Genomic DNA, 20,717 nt, shown 5'->3' with positions numbered 1-20,717 from the left:
GTAGTCCCAGGATTGCAGTGAAAATTCAGTCATAGAAGCTATGAGTGGAGATCCAAGTGTGCATCCTTCTAGCTTGTGACAGAGGTGAGGTCATGCTACTGAAATTTTCCTTCTAAACCAATATAATTCACTCTGTTACATCTGGTGCTGGCCAAAAGTGTGCACAGACTGTTACCTCAGCAGAGATGATCAATAACTGTGAACATGTGCTAAGCTGACTCTCGGAGCTCTGAAATGACCTTTTAGAGTTAATAGGTAGAATAAAACTCTATTTTTTCTTTTGTTTTCAAACAGATAGCTGGATTGAAAACGATAACCTGTCTGTGGACAAGAATGTGGACGAGCAGGCTGACAGCAGCAGCATCAGGAGCAGGGGGAGCCTGCATTCCACAGCCAGCGGGGAGCACAAGGGTCTGCCCATGCCCCGGCTCCAGCCCTTCTCCCCGGGCCAGGTGTTCAACAGCAGCACAGGGATGCAAATCCTGGTCATTCCCAGCAAGGACGACCACGTTCTGGAGGTCAACGTCACGTGACAGCTCGGAGTGGAGACCAGGAACCCCTTAGGAACTGGATTTGAAAGCACTTTATGGGATAATGACCTGCTCAGTCTTCGTTGCAACATTAACTCCAAGGAGACCTGTGGCACCCGGCGCGTACTGGCCATGGAAGCACCAGACAATTGTATCAATTTAAATGTACAGTGAGGCTTGTGTCAGCTAGTTTATATTGCCACTTTAGTATGTTTTGTGTCAGCTATTGGGTTTTCTTCCTGCAGTCACATCCCTGCATCACAACAACCAACACAGGGCAACAAAAAGCAAAAAATCCAAATCTTTGGACCACTTCTTTATTTTTGTCGGGCAGCTGAGAGATTTGTTTCATGCTTCCTACACATTTTAGAATGTAGAGTTGGATGATGTAATTATCCAAATCTTGAATTTTTATGTAATAATTTACAGGCTTTTTCACACATGTGCCAGAAACATAACAGAGCATACAACAACACATTCACTGGTGTAACAGTTGCTTTTCTGGTTTGCTTTTATTTTGTTTGATCATTGTTAATTCCTGCCATTGCAATTTTATATTAAACTTCCATCATTTGCATACTTAGATGCATGGAAGAGCTACTGCTATAAACAATCTTAACTGAACAAAATTCCTTATTTTTCTGAGGCTTTCTCCTTCACAGAGTAGACACTGTGATGTCACATATTATATGATTTTTTTTTTGGGGGTGGGCTTTGGGTTATCCTCTTGCATATTTCTTACCAAAGAAAGATATTGATAGAATTTAATAATAAATTATTTGGCTTATTGAGTTCCCAGATTAATTTCTTTTATTACCATTTCCAAGTGGCTTGGTTTGCTGCCCCAATTTTTAAGTTGGGGCAAAAATTTCAGTATGATGTGATACTTGAACAGTCAACCTTTCATCATAAAGGCTTAGTGTAACTATTACTGATTAGAGGCCAGACTTGTGCATTCATGATGAAAGAAGGAGGTTGGTTTGATACAGGAAAGCTTGCAGATGTAGAATAATCGTGAAGCAAAGTTAAAACATGTAACTTAAAGAATTTCATTATTTATATCTGAAATGTAAATACAAAAAATGTAAAAAAAAAAGTGTAATTTTTGTGAATGTTGCAAATTCACCTGTGACTGGAAAAATTACAACTTCTTCTGATGTCCTGCTTCTGATATTGAAACTTGTGCATTTAATGTGAGAATGACCTTTTCTACTTGCAGATCTATAATGGTGCGTTGTCAACAGACTCCACAGAGGAAACAGTCCCATGTCAAATACTTGTCAGCAGAACTAAAGTGAGGAGCTGCTCATCAGACAAACTCATTGTTATTATTTTCTTTTCTTCTGCTAAATTACAAAGGGGAAATGAAAAACAAACCCTCTTTCCAAAAAGAACCACAAATAAGTTGAAAAAGAATAGGCACCCTGCACTGGTCTAAACATTTTACTTTAATTTTTTTTTTTTATTTAAAAATCTAATTAGATGTATAAAGTAAACCTGCTAGCTGAAAATGTTCTTATTATGCATCTTCTTTCTGTGAAGGAATGCCCTTTCTCTGTGGAAATCATACCATTTTATTCTGGATAAAACCCAAAGCATCATTTAGTGCGAATGACTGCTGGGATTCTTTGACTGGAAAAGGTAACAAGTTAGTGACTTTGACACTGCAGGTATTATTAATTCCATTTTCATGGTTTGCTATTAAATCATTTTTCACATTGTTCTGTAATATACTGTTAGATTAAACACATTGTACTAAGATTGTTTAATGAAATTGTAAGCGTTACAGTTCTAAATATACATGTTTTAAAAAGAAATCAACTTTGCTGCTGCTGTGAGTTCTGTTTGGTCTGGAGGAGTGACTGCCTCATCTGTTTTAACCAAAGCTGCTTTTGTCTGCAAAAATCAGATTTATTACCTGGTGTGCAATTACACACTCGAGGGAGACGTTGATTAATTATTTATTAATTAATAAACTCCAGAGTTGCAGCCTCTGGAGGCTCCACAGTATTCCTGGAGTCTCCACAGTATTCCCCTAATCCAGCACACCCCTCCAGACTTTTCCTGCTGTTACTTATACACAGAAATTCAGTGTTGGCAACCTCCCAGGTACAGCCCCCTCTATTATGAATGGTTAATAATTTCCACACAAATTGTGTAATCCCAGCTGATTTCTGTGCATCCTCCAGGGAAGGGTCTTCACCTGGGCAGGGACTTTTTGCCCTGTAGGTCTGATTTTTAGTATTATAATAAGTTGTTTATAATAATTATAATTATATTAATTATGTACTATTGTTATTATATAATCAGTTGTAGGATACCTGGACCTGAGTCTTTTGCCAAGTTAGCAACATATACATAAGACATACATTCATATCTTGATTTACTGCATCCTTAAAGCTCATTAGTTCCAGGATATCCATAACTAAGCGACACTGCTCTCTGTACCAATCATTAATTCTCCTTCCTTGCTGATTAGGCTTGGAAGTATACAAAGATCAACCATCAAAGAACATCCTGACTTAAGTTAATTTTGACATATTCCACATTGTGCAACACTAGTGCCTGTCAGTGATTATCCAAGGACCCAGCTGAAGGAGCACAGACAGTAAGGATTTAATGGATTGCTAAGCCTCAAACACCAATAACCATTCAAATGGGAAATACGAAGGCAGGACAGCATCTTTCTGGTGCCACTTTTGCTGTTCAGGTCCATGGTGGCCACACAACCCCCAGTACAGGTGCAGAAGTGAGGTCATGGAGCAGGTAAGACCAAACCAGCTACTTTTTCAAGAAAGGGGGATTGAGAGCAGCAAGGACCCCAAAGCAGCCCATGACACCTGGAACTCTCCCTCAGCAGGTGCTGCATGCCCCAGTCTTGCATCAGAAATGAAGAATTCCCTTCCTGGGCAGGGATCTGGGTGTTCTAATGCTAATCTGACTGTAAATAACCTGAGGAACTTTTTTTTGTGGGCTCCCATCCCCAAAGGATCGAGACTCTGACCATCTCTCTGACCAAGGGACATCAAAATGCCAACACTCAAGTCCCATCACTAGATCTATGGGTAGTGTCATGTTTCCACTATCTGCTCTTACCTTCCCTTTCTTTTCCTTATGTATTTTCTTCGTGATATTTTTACACTTTTATTGAAAAGAGTCAAACCGGCCACCAACATCCTTTCCACTGCAATTTTAAACTGTCTTAAAATAACTTCTCACATCTATACACTGGGCATTCAGTGTTGTTCCACTCCAATTACAGAATCACAGAACAGGGTCGGAGTGACCTCTGGAGATCACCCAGCCCAACCCCGTGCCAAGGCAGGGTGACACAGAACACATCCAGGTGGGTCTGGAATGTCTCCAGGGAGGGAACTCTGTGTCCTCCATGGGCAGCTGTTTCAGAGTTCTGCCACCCTCAACAAAAACAAATTCTTCCTCATGCCGAGTTGAAACTCCTTGTGTTTTCTTTTACAGCCACTGCTCCTCACTCTGATGCTGGCCACCACTGAAGAGAGTCTGGCACCATCCTCCGACACCCACTGGGATATATTTATATGGACTGATGAGGTCTCTGAGCCCTCTTCTCCAGACTAAACTAGCCCAGCTCTCACAGCCACCCCAAGGCATTTACTAAAAAGTATAAATACCGTAATATATTTACTGAAAAGAACCAGAGCTCCCCCGTCTCGTGGCGGGGGCTGGGGAGGCCCGGAGCGGCCGAGGGTGGCGGCGGGGCCGCGGCCGGGGAAGGGCAGAGGGAGAGCTGCCACGGCCCGGGAGCGGCAGCACGGAGCAGCCGCCTCTCGCCCTTCCCCGCCTTCTCTCCTCCCTCTCTCCTCCCTTCCTTCCCTTCCCCTCGTTCCCGCCCCTCGGTGCCGCAGTTCCGCGCTCCCCACGTGTGGCCGCCATGCGCTTCGCGTACCGGGTGAGCACGGGCCGGGGGGCAGCCCCCGATCCCCAGCATCATCTCCCCGTCATCTTCCCCCGACCCCATCTCCCCCGATCCCCATCTCCCCAGCCTCTCTAACCCTGCCCTTTCCCGCCCCCGCAGTTCTCCGGCCTGCTGGGCACCGTGTACCGCCGCGGCAACCTCAGCTTCACCCGCGATGGCAACTCCCTGCTCAGCCCCGTCGGCAACAGGATCTCCCTCTTCGACCTCAAGAAGTGAGAGCGGCGAGGGGCGGGAAGGGCCTGGCGCTGCCAGCGCGGGGGTTTCGGGGGGAATAAAGCCCTGAGGAGGTTTTGGAGCCCGACCCGTGGGGCTCTCCGGGATGCTCGGCCTGCCAAAATATCCTGGAAAGTGCCTGCTTTAGCATTAAAAGGTAGAAGCCTGCCCTAGTGAAATACCTGTCACGGTGTTGTGCGGTGTGGAGAATAGCAGAGGAATTACGTAAAGGTGTACTTCGGAGGAAAAAAGGAAAGGGAAGAGATAGATTTGTGTTTGATTTAGTTGTATGGTTTCTTTGTGTGCTTCTGTCTTGTATATAACAAGAATTAGAGCATCGTCGGCCTTTCCTGTGTGCCGGAGTTGTGATCGATGCTCCCTGTGCCTGTGTTCCATTCCAGAATTATAATTCTGTAATGTGGAATTACAGACCATCCTGGACTAGAAGGATCATCGAGTCCAACTCCTGGCCCTGCACAGAGCAACCCATCTAGTTTGTGTTCATGGGATTGTGACAGCTAAAAAAAGTTGTCAAGGTTTTACATTAAATTTTGTCTGTGGTCTTAACAAAAGTATCAAACCATATTTCGCTGGCACAGATGTTCCTCCTGCATTCCTGTCCCCATTTTACAGTTCTGTGTTTTTGTTGCAGTAACAAGTGTGAGACGTTGCCGTTGGCTACACGGCTCAATATTGTGTGCGTGGGGCTCTCTCCAGATGGAAGCCTTGCCATTCTAATTGATGAAGGTACTTGCACAAAGAGACATCAGTTTTGTAAAAGAATTCAGTAAAAATGCAGCCTTGAGGGGAGGAAATCTGTATTGTTAGGTGTTCAACCTTACTCAAAAATTGGAAGTGTGTTTGCTTTTAAAAAAAAAAAAAAGTGGTCTGCTTTAAAAATTACATTAGAATTTTTGGGAAAGGAATCTTTATGTACACAACTTAAAAATAACTTGTTTACAGAATTTGGATAGTGATTCATAATTTGGACTGTATGTTTTTTTTTAATAATATTAAGCACACTGTCTTGAAAAGCTTTCTCCCCTCCTCTTTAAGAAAAGAAGGTTTGCTAAGATTATGATTTCTTTGGGAACTCGGTTATTTTCATGATCCTTTCTTTCTGCCCTTACAGAGGGAGCTGCCTTGCTTGTGAGTTTGATTGGGAAATGTGTGATACATCAGTTTTATTTTCACAAGCCAGTTCACAGTGTCAGCTTTTCACCTGATGGCAAGTAAGTAATGAGTGCATGCTTTAGAACAAATCAGCAGGAATTGCCCCATAAACTAGTTGTGATTCTGAAGACATCCTAACCAATCTGGGACTGTTTCCTGTTCATGAGTGAGGGGAGATTTTGAGCTGATCAGGGTCACTTTGTAAAATTGAGGGGGGAAGAAAAGAAGGAAAGCAAAGCCTTGGAAATAGAATATGCTGGTTTGGGTGTTTGAACTTTTCCTTCTGTTTTGGGGCTTTGACAATAAGAATTTCATTATTCAACTTCAGTGATTTTTACTGAAGGTTTTCTTTTTTATAATGCTTAAGTTGGGGGATAATATCAATCTGCAAATACTTCATTTTTTGTTCAAAAGCAATCCATTTTTATTGTTTCAGTAGTGCAGGAAATTATTATTGTATTGTTTCATTGTATTGCAGTCTGTACAGAACATTTGTTTGCTTTATCAGCTTTGTGTGCAATTATGTCTTTTTCCCCCCCTTATGCCAGGAAATTTGTGGTTACAAAAGACAATCTTGCTTACCTGTACCATGCTCCTGGGAAGAAAAGAGAATTTAATGCATTTGTTCTGGACAAAACCTACTATGGCCCATATGATGAAACAACTTGTATTGACTGGACTGATGATTCCAAGTGAGTTGTTAAACTGAAGCACTGTTTACCTGCACATGTTGGTGTTTAAATGCACGTTGCAGTCCCATTTGCCTTCCTCTGAAGTATTGTACTAGCTTTAAAAATTCTTTAATTAAAAAATACAATTAGGCAGATCAGAAAGTATAAAAAATGGGAATCAACTGTGGATTCTTACTTGAAAATGCATAGTAATGCATAAAAGGAACATGTCTTAGGAATGTGAGCAGGGTTGATCTTTTGAATGTGTTTTAACCCCTTCTACCTCTGCTACAGTCACCAACCACAGTTTACAACACTTGTTTGTGAAATTAAAGTGGTGACTGGTGGATTTGGGCTCAGAACATTCTCCCCCCGAGGAAGAGTTTTGCAGTCCAGTGTTCTAATTTTCTTTTCTATTTTTCTTTTCCAGGTGCTTTGCAGTGGGGAGCAAGGACATGTCTACGTGGGTGTTTGGAGCAGAACGATGGGCAAACTTGATCTACTACTCCCTTGGAGGCCATAAGGATGTCATAGTAGCCTGCTTTTTTGAAGAGAACAGCCTAGATGTATGTATAATCACACAACACACTTGAATTGTAATACTAAAATAGTGGAAACAGAACCTTGACAATCTAGAAAATACGGAAGTGTCTCTTGATTGCTGTGCCACAATTATGTGTTTGAATTTGCTCACCCAAAACATTATAGCTTTAAATGTGAAAAAATTTTTTAGCTTAGTAATGCTGTAGTGCTGTGTAATGCTGACTGGTTATCAAGTTGCTTTTGGTCCTTGCAGAATTTTTCTGAGGGCAGGCAAATAATTCACCAGTTCTCAGGACAAGTAAAACTCCCAGTTCAAAGCACCTTGGATTCTATCCTGAGAATAGAATGCACACTTGCTAACCCTTCTGCAAGTCCATACTCATATTTCTGCAGAGCACAGAGCATGGATATTGGACAATAATAATTTGTGTGTTTGTATTCTAGCTGTACACCATTAGCCAGGATGCAGCTCTGTGTGTGTGGCAGTGTGACACTGAGCTGGATGGTTTGAAGCCCATGCCCCCTAAAGATGCAGCAAAGGAAAAGAAGGCAGCAGAGGATGATGAAGAGCTGCTTGAAGAGCCAAAGGGTGAAGAAATTCATGGGAAAGCTGATCCAAGTGAACAAGAGACTAGAAATAAAGTTAAATACTCACGTGTTGCAAAGTAAGTGGTTTTCATTTATCAAAAATCAAAGTTGTAATGGGGATTTATTGTACTGGGGTTTTTTTTCATTGGTTATAACTTACTCAAAGCAGTATAAAACTGTCCAGGATTTAGAAATTTACTGCAGATCCCGTTTTAAGTAGTTCTGGTAGAACTCCTGTCTGTCTTACCTTGATTATATGATGGGCACTACCTTTCACCTTCAGAATAACAAGTGTAATTTTAACAATATAAGAAATACTGGCTCGTGGTGTGCTGTTATTTGTAACCCAGAAATTGTAAATGGAATCTTACTACAGTACCCTCTCTAAGTCTTGAGGCTTTGTTTTCGTGCCAGAAGGGGCTGGTTGACTTCAGGAGATGACATAAAGGTGGCTCATCAGCCTCTTTGGTGAGCTGCTTGGAGATGCAGCTCTGACAACATCCTGTTCTTCAACATTCACCTTTTTTCCTGTTTCTTGGGTGCCAGGTATTTTTTCAATAAAGAGGGAGATTTTAATAACCTGACAGCTGCAGCTTATCACAAGAAGACACACCTTTTAGTCACTGGTTTTGCCTCTGGAGTCTTTCACCTCCATGAACTTCCAGATTTCAATCTGATCCACTCCTTGAGGTGAGGCGTGGGGATGTCACTATTTGCTTTGGTTTTTGTGGGGGAAGGGAATAGGTTTTTTTGCAGGGGTTCCATGTTTGTTCCACTGAGAACACATCATGTTAAGCAGCGAAGGATAAATGAAAAAGAGCACAAAAATCTTAAAACATGACTGTCTATTTGATACTGTAATTTCTGGAAAGGCAGAGCCATAAATTTATGTAATAAATACCATATAATTCCAATCCTTATTCTGGAAAAATGAGGTCTAAACTACTCAGGAGTTCCTGATGGTTGGCTAGACTTCTTTAACTCTGTCCGTTTAAATATTTTCAGTTTCTTTATAGAAAATATTAGTTGGAAAGTTCTGCATATGTAAAATTGCCTGTAAATTGTGTCTAAGTTGAGAAATGAAATCAGATTCTTTACCATAACTGTAAACAATTGTCATGTACAAAAAACCCCCTGTTTTCTTAAACTTGGGGAGTTTTACTCTGTTGGCAATTACATCTTTGGGATGCAGATACTCTGCCTTCATTCTGAATAAGGAATGTTTGATGGTTTGGAATGGAACAAAGGAATGTACTTTGTGGGTTTTGATGTCACAGTGGTACAGAAGTTCAGTAAAACAATCAAACAACTTGCTTGAACAATGTTAATAAATACTAGACTTGAAGTTTTATCACACAAGTTTGTTTATTGGTTAATTCTCTTACTTCAGTATTTCAGACCAAAGGATAGCATCCATTTCTATCAACTGCACTGGTGACTGGATTGCCTTTGGATGTTCAGGTTTGTCAGGTTTTTTTTTTGGTCTGTATTCATGGTAAAAATAAGAAATGTGGTGGGCATGAGGCCCAAATTCTTCTTGCTAGTTTTGACTCCAAATGTTAAATAATTGATAGTCTCATGTCTGTGCTGTCTAGGTACAGTAAAGAAAATACCACTAATTAATCTCTCACAGAATTCTGATGATTCAGGAAAGTATTTTGCTGATACAGGAAAAAATACATATTTTATGTAGGAAAGCTCTTAACAGAGTTAGGGAGATCCCTTGTATTTAATTTCTGCTTTCATTCTGGGCTGTTCTCTCTTCCTTTGACACATCTTGCCCATGGCATTTTAGAAAACTGCCTGGATGTTCCAGCATTCCCACCCTGTCTATAATGGTTTGCATGAAACCCAAAATTTTACTCTTACATGCAGCCCTGCTTTTCTTTCCAGCTCATTTATTGACTGGTTGATAGCACTGCTGTTGTAGTATTGAAAACATTATTCCAAGAAACAGCTCGTGAAGGAAATTTTTGGGGAAGTTGCCTTGAAGTTATAAAAGGAAAAAGCTCATATTAGGACTGAAAGATGCAGAATTCAACCTCTTTGCATTAACCTTTGGGGGTTTTTTTTTTTTTTTTTTTTTTTTTGACATTGCTTGCCACTTTGGTGGCTTGCCTTTGCAGGGTGATTGTGCTGATGGCTGTGGTTAATCCTGCTGTGCTTACAGGTCTGGGTCAGCTCCTGGTGTGGGAGTGGCAGAGCGAGTCCTACGTGCTCAAGCAGCAGGGCCATTTCAACAGCATGGTTTCCTTGGCATATTCTCCAGATGGACAGTACATAGTAACTGGAGGGGAGGATGGCAAAGTAAGTGAGGCAGTATTGCTGGAATGTGAACTTTTAATCATGTACTAAGCAGTTTACTCTCCATTTTATGTAGAAAGCTCTGTTACTCTAATTGGTAAATATTTTTCTTACTATAAAGTCATACATTTTTATCCTCTCTTTCCTTAAATGTTTTGACTTTTCTCTCTAGAGTATATGTATTTTCTTCTGTTACTACCTGTGGCTGCAAATTGCATCACTTATACTTTCTAGCCAAGTGACTTTTTAATTATTACAGGTTCCAGTCACCATAAATGCAGTGTATTTTCTTCTGTTACTACCTGTGGCTGCAAATTGCATCACGTATACTTTCTAGCAAGTGACTTTTTAACTATTACAGGTCCAGTCACCATAAATGCAAAAGTAACTAATTCATCAATGTTAATTTATTTATGGTCCCATGATATCTTGGGACGAATGAACTTCAGCCACCCAACTTCTTGCCCTTTTAATAATTGTTTTTTGATATGAAATTAATTTAAAATGATCTATGCAAGTGCAGGTTTTTTGTTTAAATTAAATAATATAAATTAATTAATTCTGCCATTCCAGAACCTTGTTATTTAAAAGAAAAATTAACTTCTCATGGATGACTTGCCTTGAAATGATAGGCTGTGTGTACAGGTACTTTTATTTTAAAAGGTGTCAAGGTGTCTTGGCACATAAATGGGACAGCAGTAAATGGGACAGCAGTAGTAGCTGATTTCCTATCAAAACTTTTAAATGTTCTTAAAAGAAAAAGATTTGCCACTTCATGGTTTCTGCCATTCAGGGTGAAAATGGGCCAAAACCGAGAGGTCTCAAACTGCAGAAGGCTAAATGCAAAAGATTTTTGTTCAAGAAAAAAAGCCAAAACAATGGAATATTATCTCAATTGTAACTTCTGTAATGGCTTTAGAGTTGATTTTGAGTTTGACCTGTCTTACTTGACAGTGTGAGCTTGGTAGCTCAAGATGCTCACTATGTGTTACTTTCCTTTATTAACTTTGTTTCAACTTAGATTTTTATGTTCCAAATATGTCTTAAGAGGTTTAATGATAAGCTCTGGCCTCTTGACTGCTATTACTGAAAGTCTTTTAAGCTGTTGCAATGTTCTAGAATTAGGTTTTCTTTACCCTTATTTTCTCTCTTTACTGATGATGGAGATTCTGAGAAGTCTTTTCTTGTCTGTCCTGCAGGTGAAAGTGTGGAACACTTCGAGCAGCTTTTGTTTTGTCACCTTTACAGAACACAACAGTGGTGTAACTGCTGTAACTTTCACTGCCACTGGTTATGTTGTCCTGAGTGCTTCCCTCGATGGAACAGTGCGTGCCTTCGATCTGCACAGGTAACTCTTTGTGTAAAATCTTTCATGTCTCATTTAGTCCTCAGCTTTCACACTCCCCCCAAAATACAGCAGATTGCTGATTGCTTGTTTGAAGCCTCATAAAGGTGAGCAGCACTGCCTTACTGGTTTTTGGTTCAGCCTTTAATTTCAATTCAGCCTTAGTTATTACAAATGCTCTTACTCCATCCAGTTTCTGTGAAGAAAATTCTGGAAGAACTTTTCTCAAAGAAGCTGGAAATCCAGGAAAATCATTGTCTGGCTTTACTCAGATGGGGAGAAGGCACTTGCCTAACGACACTTTCCCTAGTATAATACAGCTGTGCACAGAACTGGGTGTTTAAACAAGCCCATGTTTCTAAAAAATTGACACATGCTATTTAATAGAAGAAAGCTCCTCAGAGTATTTTTGTCTCCTGTTTCTGCAGAACTTTTCATATTTCTTTTGGATTTTGCAGTCATGCTGAGGCTCACATCTAGTTTTATACAAATACTATTTTTTCTGTACATAGCTTAGAAGTCTTTACAAAACAGATTAACTCCTTTTGTAAATAAACTTGTTAAGCACACATTTAAATCTACATAAAATGTTCTCCTGATTTCTTTTCACCTCTTCCAACAGGTACCGGAATTTCCGTACCTTTACATCTCCACGACCAAGTCAGTTCTCCTGTTTAGCTGTGGACTCCAGTGGTGAGATTGTGGCAGCTGGTTCCCAGGATTCCTTTGAAATATTCATCTGGTCAATGCAGAGTGGGAGGCTGCTGGATGTAAGGACCCAGAGTGTTGGGAGGGCTTGAATTTAAGGCTGTGTGGAGTGTGGTGATACTCAGCAACTTTGGGATTAGTCAGCAGGGTTTCAGTACAACATGAAGTGTTTTGTTATATTCAAAAACTGGAGCTACACTATGCTGCTCTGAACATTTTTTTTAAATTATTTATTGCATGGAGCTCACCCTGAATTTGTGTGGGAAATAGTTTTTAAAATTTTTGAGTAATGAGCTTTTTCTGATAAACTAGCACCAGTGTTGCTGAGCTAACATATGGGCATGAAAGTCTTTCTCTCCTTGTCCAGAGATGTTCTTTTCCATATATTTTCTGCATGTAATGAAGAAATTGTAGTTGCTGTATTCAAACTGGTACAGATTTCATGAATGGTTTAGGTGGAGCAGAGCAGGGGCATGATTTTTCAATTATTTTTCAATTCTTAAGCATTCCTGTACATCTTGTACAAGTAGAAGAGCTCAGTGATTCACATATTTAATTTGGCACAGCGATGGCATACAGATCACTTCAGTAACTCAGGATATACTTGACTGGATCTCCAGAGTTTTGAGTTTAATTTCTTTCCTTGATATTTTTTTTTTGAGGAGTAGGAACTCCACAAAATGAAAATCTCTGTTACTCTTATTCTCAGTTTTTTATTTTTGTTTTCATTCTGAAGTGTTATCAGATGTAGGAGATTCTGAATTCTCAGAGCAGTGACTTGGTTTTTCACAATTGGTCTGATTGTTTCAAAAGGAGGGAGGAAAATGGCACACTGCATCCCTAAATGTGTGCATAGGAGTGGTTGTAGATGCCTATATAGTGGTAGCACTTGAGGGAATTTTTTTAAAACTTGTGAAAATAAAAAGTTGAGAATCACTGGTGTGTATCATGCCTTGTGTCCAAAAATTATCTCAAATGTGTGTGGACAAGTCAGGTGTGGTTTATTGGCTGTATCTGGAGTTTACTGACTACAGACTACACAGATTTCAGTTTCTTTCACCTAATTCCAGGTTATTTTTTCTTCTCTTTTTAGGTTTTAGCAGGTCATGAGGGTCCCATCAGCAGCTTGTCCTTTAATCCAATGAGGTGTGTTCTAGCCAGTGCCTCTTGGGATAAGACTGTAAAATTATGGGATATGTTGGACAGCTGGAGAACTAAGGAGACATTAATAATTAACTCAGATGGTAATTTTTGTTTCATTTCTCATCTTTTATCAAATATAAAAGTACTATGTAAAGTATGTTAATAACAACAGAACATGTCAAATACAGAGAGACTCATTCATGGAATTGGAAATCAAAAGTTCAGGTACTTCATTCTTGTGCTTGGTTAACAGTGCAATGAATTAATTCTAGCTCAGCTTTATAATTAGCTAAATATTTGTATGTTGTCCACAGGAAAAAGTACAGCCATGCTTTTTGCTCTTAAACTTTTTTCTAATAGCTGAGATAAGATCCTAGAAAAATTAAGCTTCTTAGAAAAGCATCTGCCTGCATTTTTAACTTTAATTAAATTCTTTGCAGTTCTTGTTGTTGCCTTCCGTCCCGATGGCAAGGAGCTCGCAGTTGCTGCTTTGAATGGCCAGATAACGTTTTGGGATCATGAAAATGCAGTGCAGACTGGCTCCATTGAGGGCAGGCACGATCTCCAGATGGGGAGGAAGGAGCTGGATAAAATAACTGCCAAGCAGGCAGCCAAGGGCAAGTACGTCCAGGGGGCAGCAGTGACAGGAGGGTGCCACGCTGGGTTACTGTGGAGTTGTTTTGCCATTTGTTTTCTGCATGAAGAGTGCAGAGTGCATCTGCTGTTCCTGATTCTGATGCTGGATTTTAAAAGCCTGATGCTGGATTTTGAAAGCCTGCCTGACATCTAGATGCCTCCCTTTTTGAGTTGGCTGTGTTCTCTCACTGGTCAGCATCATTCTGAGCACGTGTTCTTTCTCATCTCTTAGGAACCTGGGTTGCCAACGTAATATTAAGCTTCTCAGACCAAGGTGTTAATTTGCTGTGGGTTAGGTTTTTAGTAGATATCTTTCTTCAGAAATACTAGTGTACAACCATTAGTATGTAGAAACTATTACATTTTTTAAAGAAGGTAATTAAAGTATGGGGTTTATTACCTGTTGCTACGCATGTGAAGTAATGTTTAAAGGCAATTTAAATTTGTGTGCTGTCAAAAGGTATCTTAGAGAAATGTTTTAGTCTTCTCTTTTCCCCCTTTTTTTTTCCATATTGCTTCCACTCAAAATAAAAAAAAAAAAAAAAGAAAAAAAAAAGAAACAACTTTTTAGAAAAACTTTTGGAAAAAAGCAGTGTTTTTTTGCTGGTGACCTCTCAACCATGTCTTTCAAACATGCCATGGCACTGGTTTTTCTGTAGCTCTTCTGACTGTTTTTTAGTGTCATGCATGATGTAGTTGAGAGCTCATTGACTGAGCTGTGACTCAGATTCAGAAGAATGGAAGTATTTCATACAGCTGTTGAAGTGTCTGTGATTCATAGTAAAGCACCAAATGCTTTGTAGTAGATGTGTGTGTGAAGTAAATACCATGTGAATGAAGATCTCAATTTTTACCATGGAGTGGTTATTTTCTGAGTCTTCACATTGTACTTTTGTCTTCTAGCTCAGATGTGGCAGTGAAATTAAACTGCTTTCTCTTTTTCTTTACCAGATCTTTTACAACTCTGTGCTATTCAGCAGATGGTCAATCTATTCTGGCAGGTGGATTGTCAAAATTTGTCTGTATATATAATGTCAAGGAACAGATTCTGATGAAAAAATTTGAAATTTCATGCAACCATTCTTTAGATGCAATGGAGGTATGTGAGCACAGGAGTCTTTTTTAATTTCCTCACCCCCACAAGACTTTGGTTTTGATGTAACATCTCATTAAGAGTGATTCATGAATGTTTCTTAAAGAATGGGTTTATTTTTCTGCAGGAGAGGGGGAAGGAAGTACTCCTCTTGGAACAGAAACTCTTCCTGAAACTTTCCAGCTTTGTAGTGTGCTTGTGTTGCATGGGCAGAACTCTCAAGCATACTAAGTTACTTGGCACTAGACTTAAAATGGAAATGAAAATTTAAATTGCCCACATTTTGTACTAAGCTAACTTCCCGGGTGTCAGTTTGTGTTAGCAAAGAAATGAAGGATTTTTTTTGTGGACACAGAACAACATCACTGACCTTTTATAAACTCTGTTTCTGAATATTGCCAAATGCCAAATTAAATTCCTTCAAAAGTAAAGTGAATGATGAAAAACATCAGAAGGAAAAAAAAAATCCAGTAACCCTTTTCACCATCCCCTTACCAGGCTGAATGATCACTGTTCATGTCAGGGTGTATCTGACTGTGGCTCCAAGTACCCTTTGTCAGCAGTGGTTTATGAGCTGGTATAGCTCAACATCTGCCTTGAAAGAAAGTGAACAAGCAGAATCAGAATCCTGGAGGGAATGGGTATTTAGAAATGGGGGCCAGGGAGGTCCCTGAAATCTCACTTACATTGTGAAGTCCCTAAAATCTCATTTGCAGTGTCCTGGTCACACGGCATTAGCACAGTGCAGCTATGAAACCTGCAGGGCAGAAAGAGTAGGGCTGCAGCTGAGGAAGCAAACAGTGCATCTCTGGAGTAGAACAAAGTTATAATAATGTGAAAGCACAGTCTAAACTGAGCTCTGCTCTTGGAGAAGAGATTCAGTGCAGTGAATGGAACTTGCATTGTTTTTCAGGAGTACTTAGATCGGAGAAAAATGACTGAATTTGGCAGCATGGCTCTGATTGATGAAGGCGGTGGAGGTGACGAAGGTGTTGCCATCCCTCTTCCTGGAGTAAAAAGAGGTATGTATGGCTTTGGCTTTTTTCTCTTTGTTTCTGCTTTCATGTGCACTGGAACTTTTGAAGGGTTTTACTTGTTTAGCTCAGTTTTAACATCAGGATTACAAAATTTGGTCCCACCACTTAAGCTGTAGGATCTCTTGGACATGGACTGTGCCTTCCTTACCCAGTCTTTAATGCTGCCAGGTTTTACCATGCTGCACATTATTTAATGGTAACATCATAGTCAGAGTTGATAACTAGACTGTGAACTTGTGGTGAATCTGTTAAATCGTTTCCAAATTTCTCTTTTAGGTGACATGAGCTATCGACACTTCAAACCAGAAATAAGGGTGACTTGTGTGCGATTCTGTCCTACAGGTTAGTATCAACAGTTAATTTAGGATTTTTTTAAAAATTCCACATAAAACATGTGAAAGAATAGAGTACAGGAGGATTATCATTACTCTTCTGTTTCCATTCCAGAACACCCCTCTTTGTTGTTAAATATTGTTATTTCTCTTCTAGGACGAAGCTGGGCAGCCACCACCACAGAGGGTCTCCTGCTCTATTCACTGGACTCTGGGCTAATTTTTGATCCTTTTGAGCTGGATATTGATGTCACACCCAGCAATATCCACAAAACACTGAGTCAAAAGGAGTACACTATGGCTATTGTCATGGCCTTCAAGCTGAATGAGAAGAAATTAATTCAGGAGGTGATAGAGGCTGTCCCTAGCAGTGAAGGTGAGTGGATCTGCCATGAAACTGGGCTGAGCTACCTGTAAACAGCCATGTGTGAGCCAAAACAAGTTGGGGTGTAAAGGCAGACTTTTTAGTGTTAATTTATGCTTTAATTTTACTTCGTGCTCATTTAGTGACTTCTCAGCATGGGATTTGATCAGGCCTAGAGGTGCAGGCAGAGGTTTTGGATGTCATTTCTTAGAAGCAGCTGATGTTGGAGGGTCACATCATGTTTAACCTGAGTTAGCACTGTGCCTGTGTGATGAAGACCATTAACCAGTAGCAAGGATGTAATCAGCGTTTGAGGAAAGTGATGAATCTTGTCTGTTGAGCACTTGTGGCACCACATCAGGAGTACTGTGCCTAGTTCTGGGACTGACAGCACAAGAAAAGACATTGATACTCCAGAATATCTGGTGGAGAGCTTAGAAAATGGTTGGCAGGCCAGAGTACAACTGAGGAGAGGCTGTTAACAGAATGATTGTGTGCCTTTTTCTTAAGCAAAAGCTGTTCTTGACAGTGGATTATATGTAGTGGGGTCATTTAGTTATATGTGAGATTATTTTGGATGCTTCTAAATTGTTTTTTGTGCTGTTGCTAACAGTATTCAGATGCTTCCTGTGTGGGCAGGTGACTTTGCTGTCTTTTCAAGTATCACTGCCTCTGATTGTTGTGCATAACTAGTTGCACTGAATACAGAAATTTGGGTGAGGTCAGGAGCAGCAACAATAAAGTCTGTTACTTTAGAAAAGAGGAGAAAAGGGTGGAAGTAAAAATTCTGAAGGAGAGCTGCTGGGGAGAGTAGTCTGCTAGGAGGAAGAACTTGGAGAGGGAGGATTTCTTGCTTTTAAATACAGTAGTGTTTGGAAGGTTCAAAGGAGGAACATTTGTCCCCTGAGAGATTGTGGTACTGTACCATGAAATACAGCACTAAGTGCCCACCACTTGCCAAAATGTTGCTTTCTTCTCCTTCCCCCTCTGCTTTCCTGTGGTCTCTTTCATGTTATTCCAAATAGTAACTCAACTCTATTGAATGTTTATGGGCTCTTTTTTTTTCCTTTTTGCACAGTTGATGTTGTTTGCTCATCACTGCCAGACCTGTATGTGGAGAAGTTACTGGAGTTCCTGGCCTCTGCATTTGAGACCTCTTGTCACTTGGAGTTCTATCTTATTTGGGCTCATAAGTTGCTTATGCTGCATGGACAGAAGCTGAAAACAAGGTGAGATCCCATGACAGTCAAAATGCTGACAAGGACATTAAAATTAAAAATCTGTTGGTTTAAGGCTTTTACTTAACATTTACTGACATTCTAGATAATGCATGCACTACAGTTAGAACACTTCAGTTTTACAACTTCTGTATGATAAAAGTTACAGTTTGGACTTGTTCCTAAATGTCTAAAAAGGTTCTAAAAAGTGGGTGTGACAGAATTTGAGTATGTTACTGGATTTGTGAAGATACATTGCAGAAACGTTTTTCAAATACAACAGGTGAAACTTGCTTGAGTTGCTTAGACAATAACTGCATAACAATTTCAAGAGTGATAGTAAGATTTTGGGAGTTGTGTTTTTAAACAGTTATGCATCTTAAATGTAACTGAAAGGTGATGTGCAGCTACTGATGACATTTTTACAGACCTAGCTTGTGACTATAGCTGGTAGTACTCTGCCTCCCTACAGAGTACTTCAGAACTGCATGGGCCTGGTCAGTGAATTATATTCAGCCTAATCCTAATACGGAATTTTTAGACTTCTAGGAACAAAACCAGGCAAATTTATGAATTTAAAATGGGCTAAGTGAGAGGTAATCTGAGAAAGTGTCCTGCAATTTAAAAAACAGTGCATTGTGTAACTCTTCCCTTGCTTCAACATGGGTATTAATGTTTTAGTTACTGAAATGACTGGAACAAAATGTCTCCTTTTGTTCCTGCTGAAGTAGAAGAGGACAATTTAAAACAAACTCCCCCTTGTTCAGAAAGTCTTGTAGTATCTGAAAGGAACTGTCATTGCTGCAGCAAGCAGAATTAGCTCTTCAAGATGCACTTGGACATTAGAAAAAATATTTCTCACAATATATGACTTGTATTGAGTGTAATCATTGTGGGCAGAGTCAAAAGCAGAGAGCTTTTATTTCTTTAAGATTATCCTAAAAGGTTGGCATTGAAGTTGTGTGCTTGTTAGAATCTTGAGAGTATAGAAAAGTTCTAGATTTCCATATGTAAACATGAACTACACTGCAAATTGCATGTTTTCTCCACCCAAGGTCAGTGAAGCTGCTCCCTGTGATTCAGTTCCTTCAGAAGAGCATCCAGCGTCACTTTGAGGATGTTTCAAAACTGTATGTATTGTTACATTTGAAATAAAAACCTGGAGTGATTTGGGGGATGACAATGTGCTGTTAAAACTTTTGAGACAGCCTTCTTTAAGAGTTGTATTTATTTTAGGAGGAAAACAACGTTTTCCTATTTATTTTTACAGCTGTGAGTGGAACATTTACAACATCAAATACGCCTTGGCCATTTCACAGCAGCGGGGCATGAAACGTCCAGCAGAGGAAACACCAGGAGATGAAGAGGAATTGGATTCCGACAGTGATTATCTTATGCAAGAAGCTCATAAGGATAATTTGAGTTCCTAATTACTCTTTGTGAGAGGAAGAAAACCTCAGACAGTATTTTATGCAGTGGTATTCACTGAGAATGAGTGGCCCTCATAGTGGCATCAGTTCCTAGCAGTGTGATGGAGTTCCATGGTGGGTAGTGATGGAAATGTAGGATATGCCATGGATGGCACTTGGCCAGTTTCCTGTACCATTTGGCTGTAAACTAGACAGCACTGATTTTTTGATTAACTGATTTATGTTTTTAAAATAATAACTGATCTCAAGTAAGAAAACAAAATGTGTTCTTGGTGAAGTTAGAAGTACAACAGGAAGAAGTTTATTCTTCATTAAAAATACCTTGCACATTAACTATTGTGAATTTTGTAGTGCAAGCTTATCCTACACTAGACTCTGAATTTTAAAAAGGATAGAAAAAAATTCCTAATTGGAAATGTACTGGTCTCAACTTGTTTTAAATGTTGTTTTATTTGGATTTAATGTGGACATATTTCTGGAACACTGTATTCTTAGTTCTGTAACCTCCAAACCTGATGAGATTTCAATAATGAGGAGAAATGAGGACCCATAGCAGCAGCTATTGGAGAAAATTTACGGGGCTTTATGGGGCTTTAACAGCTTGTGTTGAGGTTTGCTTGACAGCCTTGAGATACTGTAGTGAAAATCTGTTTGGACATCACCAACTCAATAATGTAACTTAAACTGTAAGAGAATGTGTTACAAATGTCATGGCTTATTGGATTTTTTTGAGTTTTTAAATTTTTTTTCTTTTTTTGATGAAAACCCTTTTGTGTCTTTTTTTTAAAGTGTTGTTTATTAACACATTAAAACCTGAAACTTTTGATTTCCACTGTTTTTGTGAGTTGATGGGAGAACTGGCTAATAAGAGCAGGGACTTGAATACAAAGAATTGGGTCTGTCTTTGCAATACTTTCAAGCCACATGCTGAAAGGGCTTTGTTAATGAAGATACTGCAAATATGACCAGTGATCCAGAATTTATTTTCTCAGCATATTCTGCTCTTCTGGATTTGTCTTCTGGTCAATTTTCACTGTTGGAATAGAGGAGAGGTATAAATATTAAAGGTAACTGCAGTGAGGTGTCCCCTCAGTCTCCTCCAGGCTGAACAGACCCAGTGCTCTCCACACGGCTTCTACTCAAGGCCTTCACATCTTCACTGCCCTCCTTGGACACTCTTATGATAGTTTAATACCTTTCTTTTCAGCCTTTCATTCTCCAGTCTGTCCGGATATCCGGGATTGTCCCATCGCAGGAGCAGAATCCAGCACTTTTCCAGTGTTCAAACAGGTGGTGATTGCCCATCTGTCTGATTCATCAGGGTCTCTCTGCGTGCCCAACAACTCCTCCCAGCTTTGCACCGTCTGCCAGCTTGCTTATTTTCCCCCTGTAACTTCCGCACCGTTATCTTTTTTCCCTCAGCCGTGTTCCCACC

The 20,717-nt window shown here is 39.8% G+C and overlaps 2 protein-coding genes across 4 annotated transcripts in view; both read left to right on the top strand.

The window, feature by feature from the left end:
* The window catches only part of TRAPPC10 (trafficking protein particle complex subunit 10), a 37,433-nt gene extending 35,086 nt beyond the window's left edge, over positions 1 to 2,347 (top strand). The window contains exon 23 of the mRNA XM_041399847.1: positions 295 to 2,347. Coding sequence (XP_041255781.1) covers positions 295 to 533 — 239 coding nt within the window. The 3' untranslated portion in view covers positions 534 to 2,347. The remainder of the gene's footprint in view (positions 1 to 294) is intronic.
* Positions 2,348 to 4,010: 1,663 nt separating this feature from the next.
* PWP2 (PWP2 small subunit processome component) lies at positions 4,011 to 20,100 on the top strand. Of its 3 annotated transcripts, none has more exons than XM_041399984.1 (21): positions 4,011 to 4,100; positions 4,585 to 4,697; positions 5,351 to 5,445; positions 5,831 to 5,930; positions 6,420 to 6,563; positions 6,973 to 7,108; positions 7,530 to 7,750; positions 8,220 to 8,363; positions 9,064 to 9,134; positions 9,844 to 9,980; positions 11,177 to 11,325; positions 11,945 to 12,092; positions 13,124 to 13,274; positions 13,614 to 13,794; positions 14,761 to 14,908; positions 15,816 to 15,924; positions 16,216 to 16,281; positions 16,429 to 16,647; positions 17,714 to 17,864; positions 18,908 to 18,982; positions 19,123 to 20,100. In XM_041399984.1, the coding sequence occupies exons 1-21, from the start codon at positions 4,026 to 4,028 to the stop codon at positions 19,280 to 19,282; spliced, it is 2,793 nt and encodes a 930-aa protein (XP_041255918.1). In that variant the 5' UTR covers positions 4,011 to 4,025; the 3' UTR covers positions 19,283 to 20,100. The 3 variants fall into 3 exon arrangements, with proteins under 3 accessions (XP_041255918.1, XP_041255920.1, XP_041255921.1); XM_041399986.1 differs by lacking the exon at positions 4,011 to 4,100 and adding an exon at positions 4,192 to 4,458; XM_041399987.1 differs by lacking the exons at positions 4,011 to 4,100; positions 5,351 to 5,445 and adding an exon at positions 4,192 to 4,458.
* The last annotated feature ends 617 nt before the right edge of the window (positions 20,101 to 20,717 follow it).

This window comes from Onychostruthus taczanowskii, unplaced genomic scaffold (assembly GCF_017590055.1).
Source record: "Onychostruthus taczanowskii isolate IOZ18803 unplaced genomic scaffold, ASM1759005v1 scaffold17, whole genome shotgun sequence".
Classification (NCBI taxonomy): Eukaryota; Metazoa; Chordata; class Aves; order Passeriformes; family Passeridae; genus Onychostruthus; species Onychostruthus taczanowskii.
This window is presented reverse-complemented; position numbering and strand designations above follow the sequence as displayed.

Bases quoted from the DNA above. Each gene is read 5' to 3' on its own strand.
- PWP2 (XM_041399984.1), top strand. From the start codon at position 4,026: ATGCTGGCCACCACTGAAGAGAGTCTGGCACCATCCTCCGACACCCAC. The intron at 9,135-9,843 runs GTTTGTCAGGTT...CTGTGCTTACAG, and splicing joins GATTGCCTTTGGATGTTCAG to GTCTGGGTCAGCTCCTGGTG. The intron at 18,983-19,122 runs GTATGTATTGTT...TTATTTTTACAG, and splicing joins TTTGAGGATGTTTCAAAACT to CTGTGAGTGGAACATTTACA.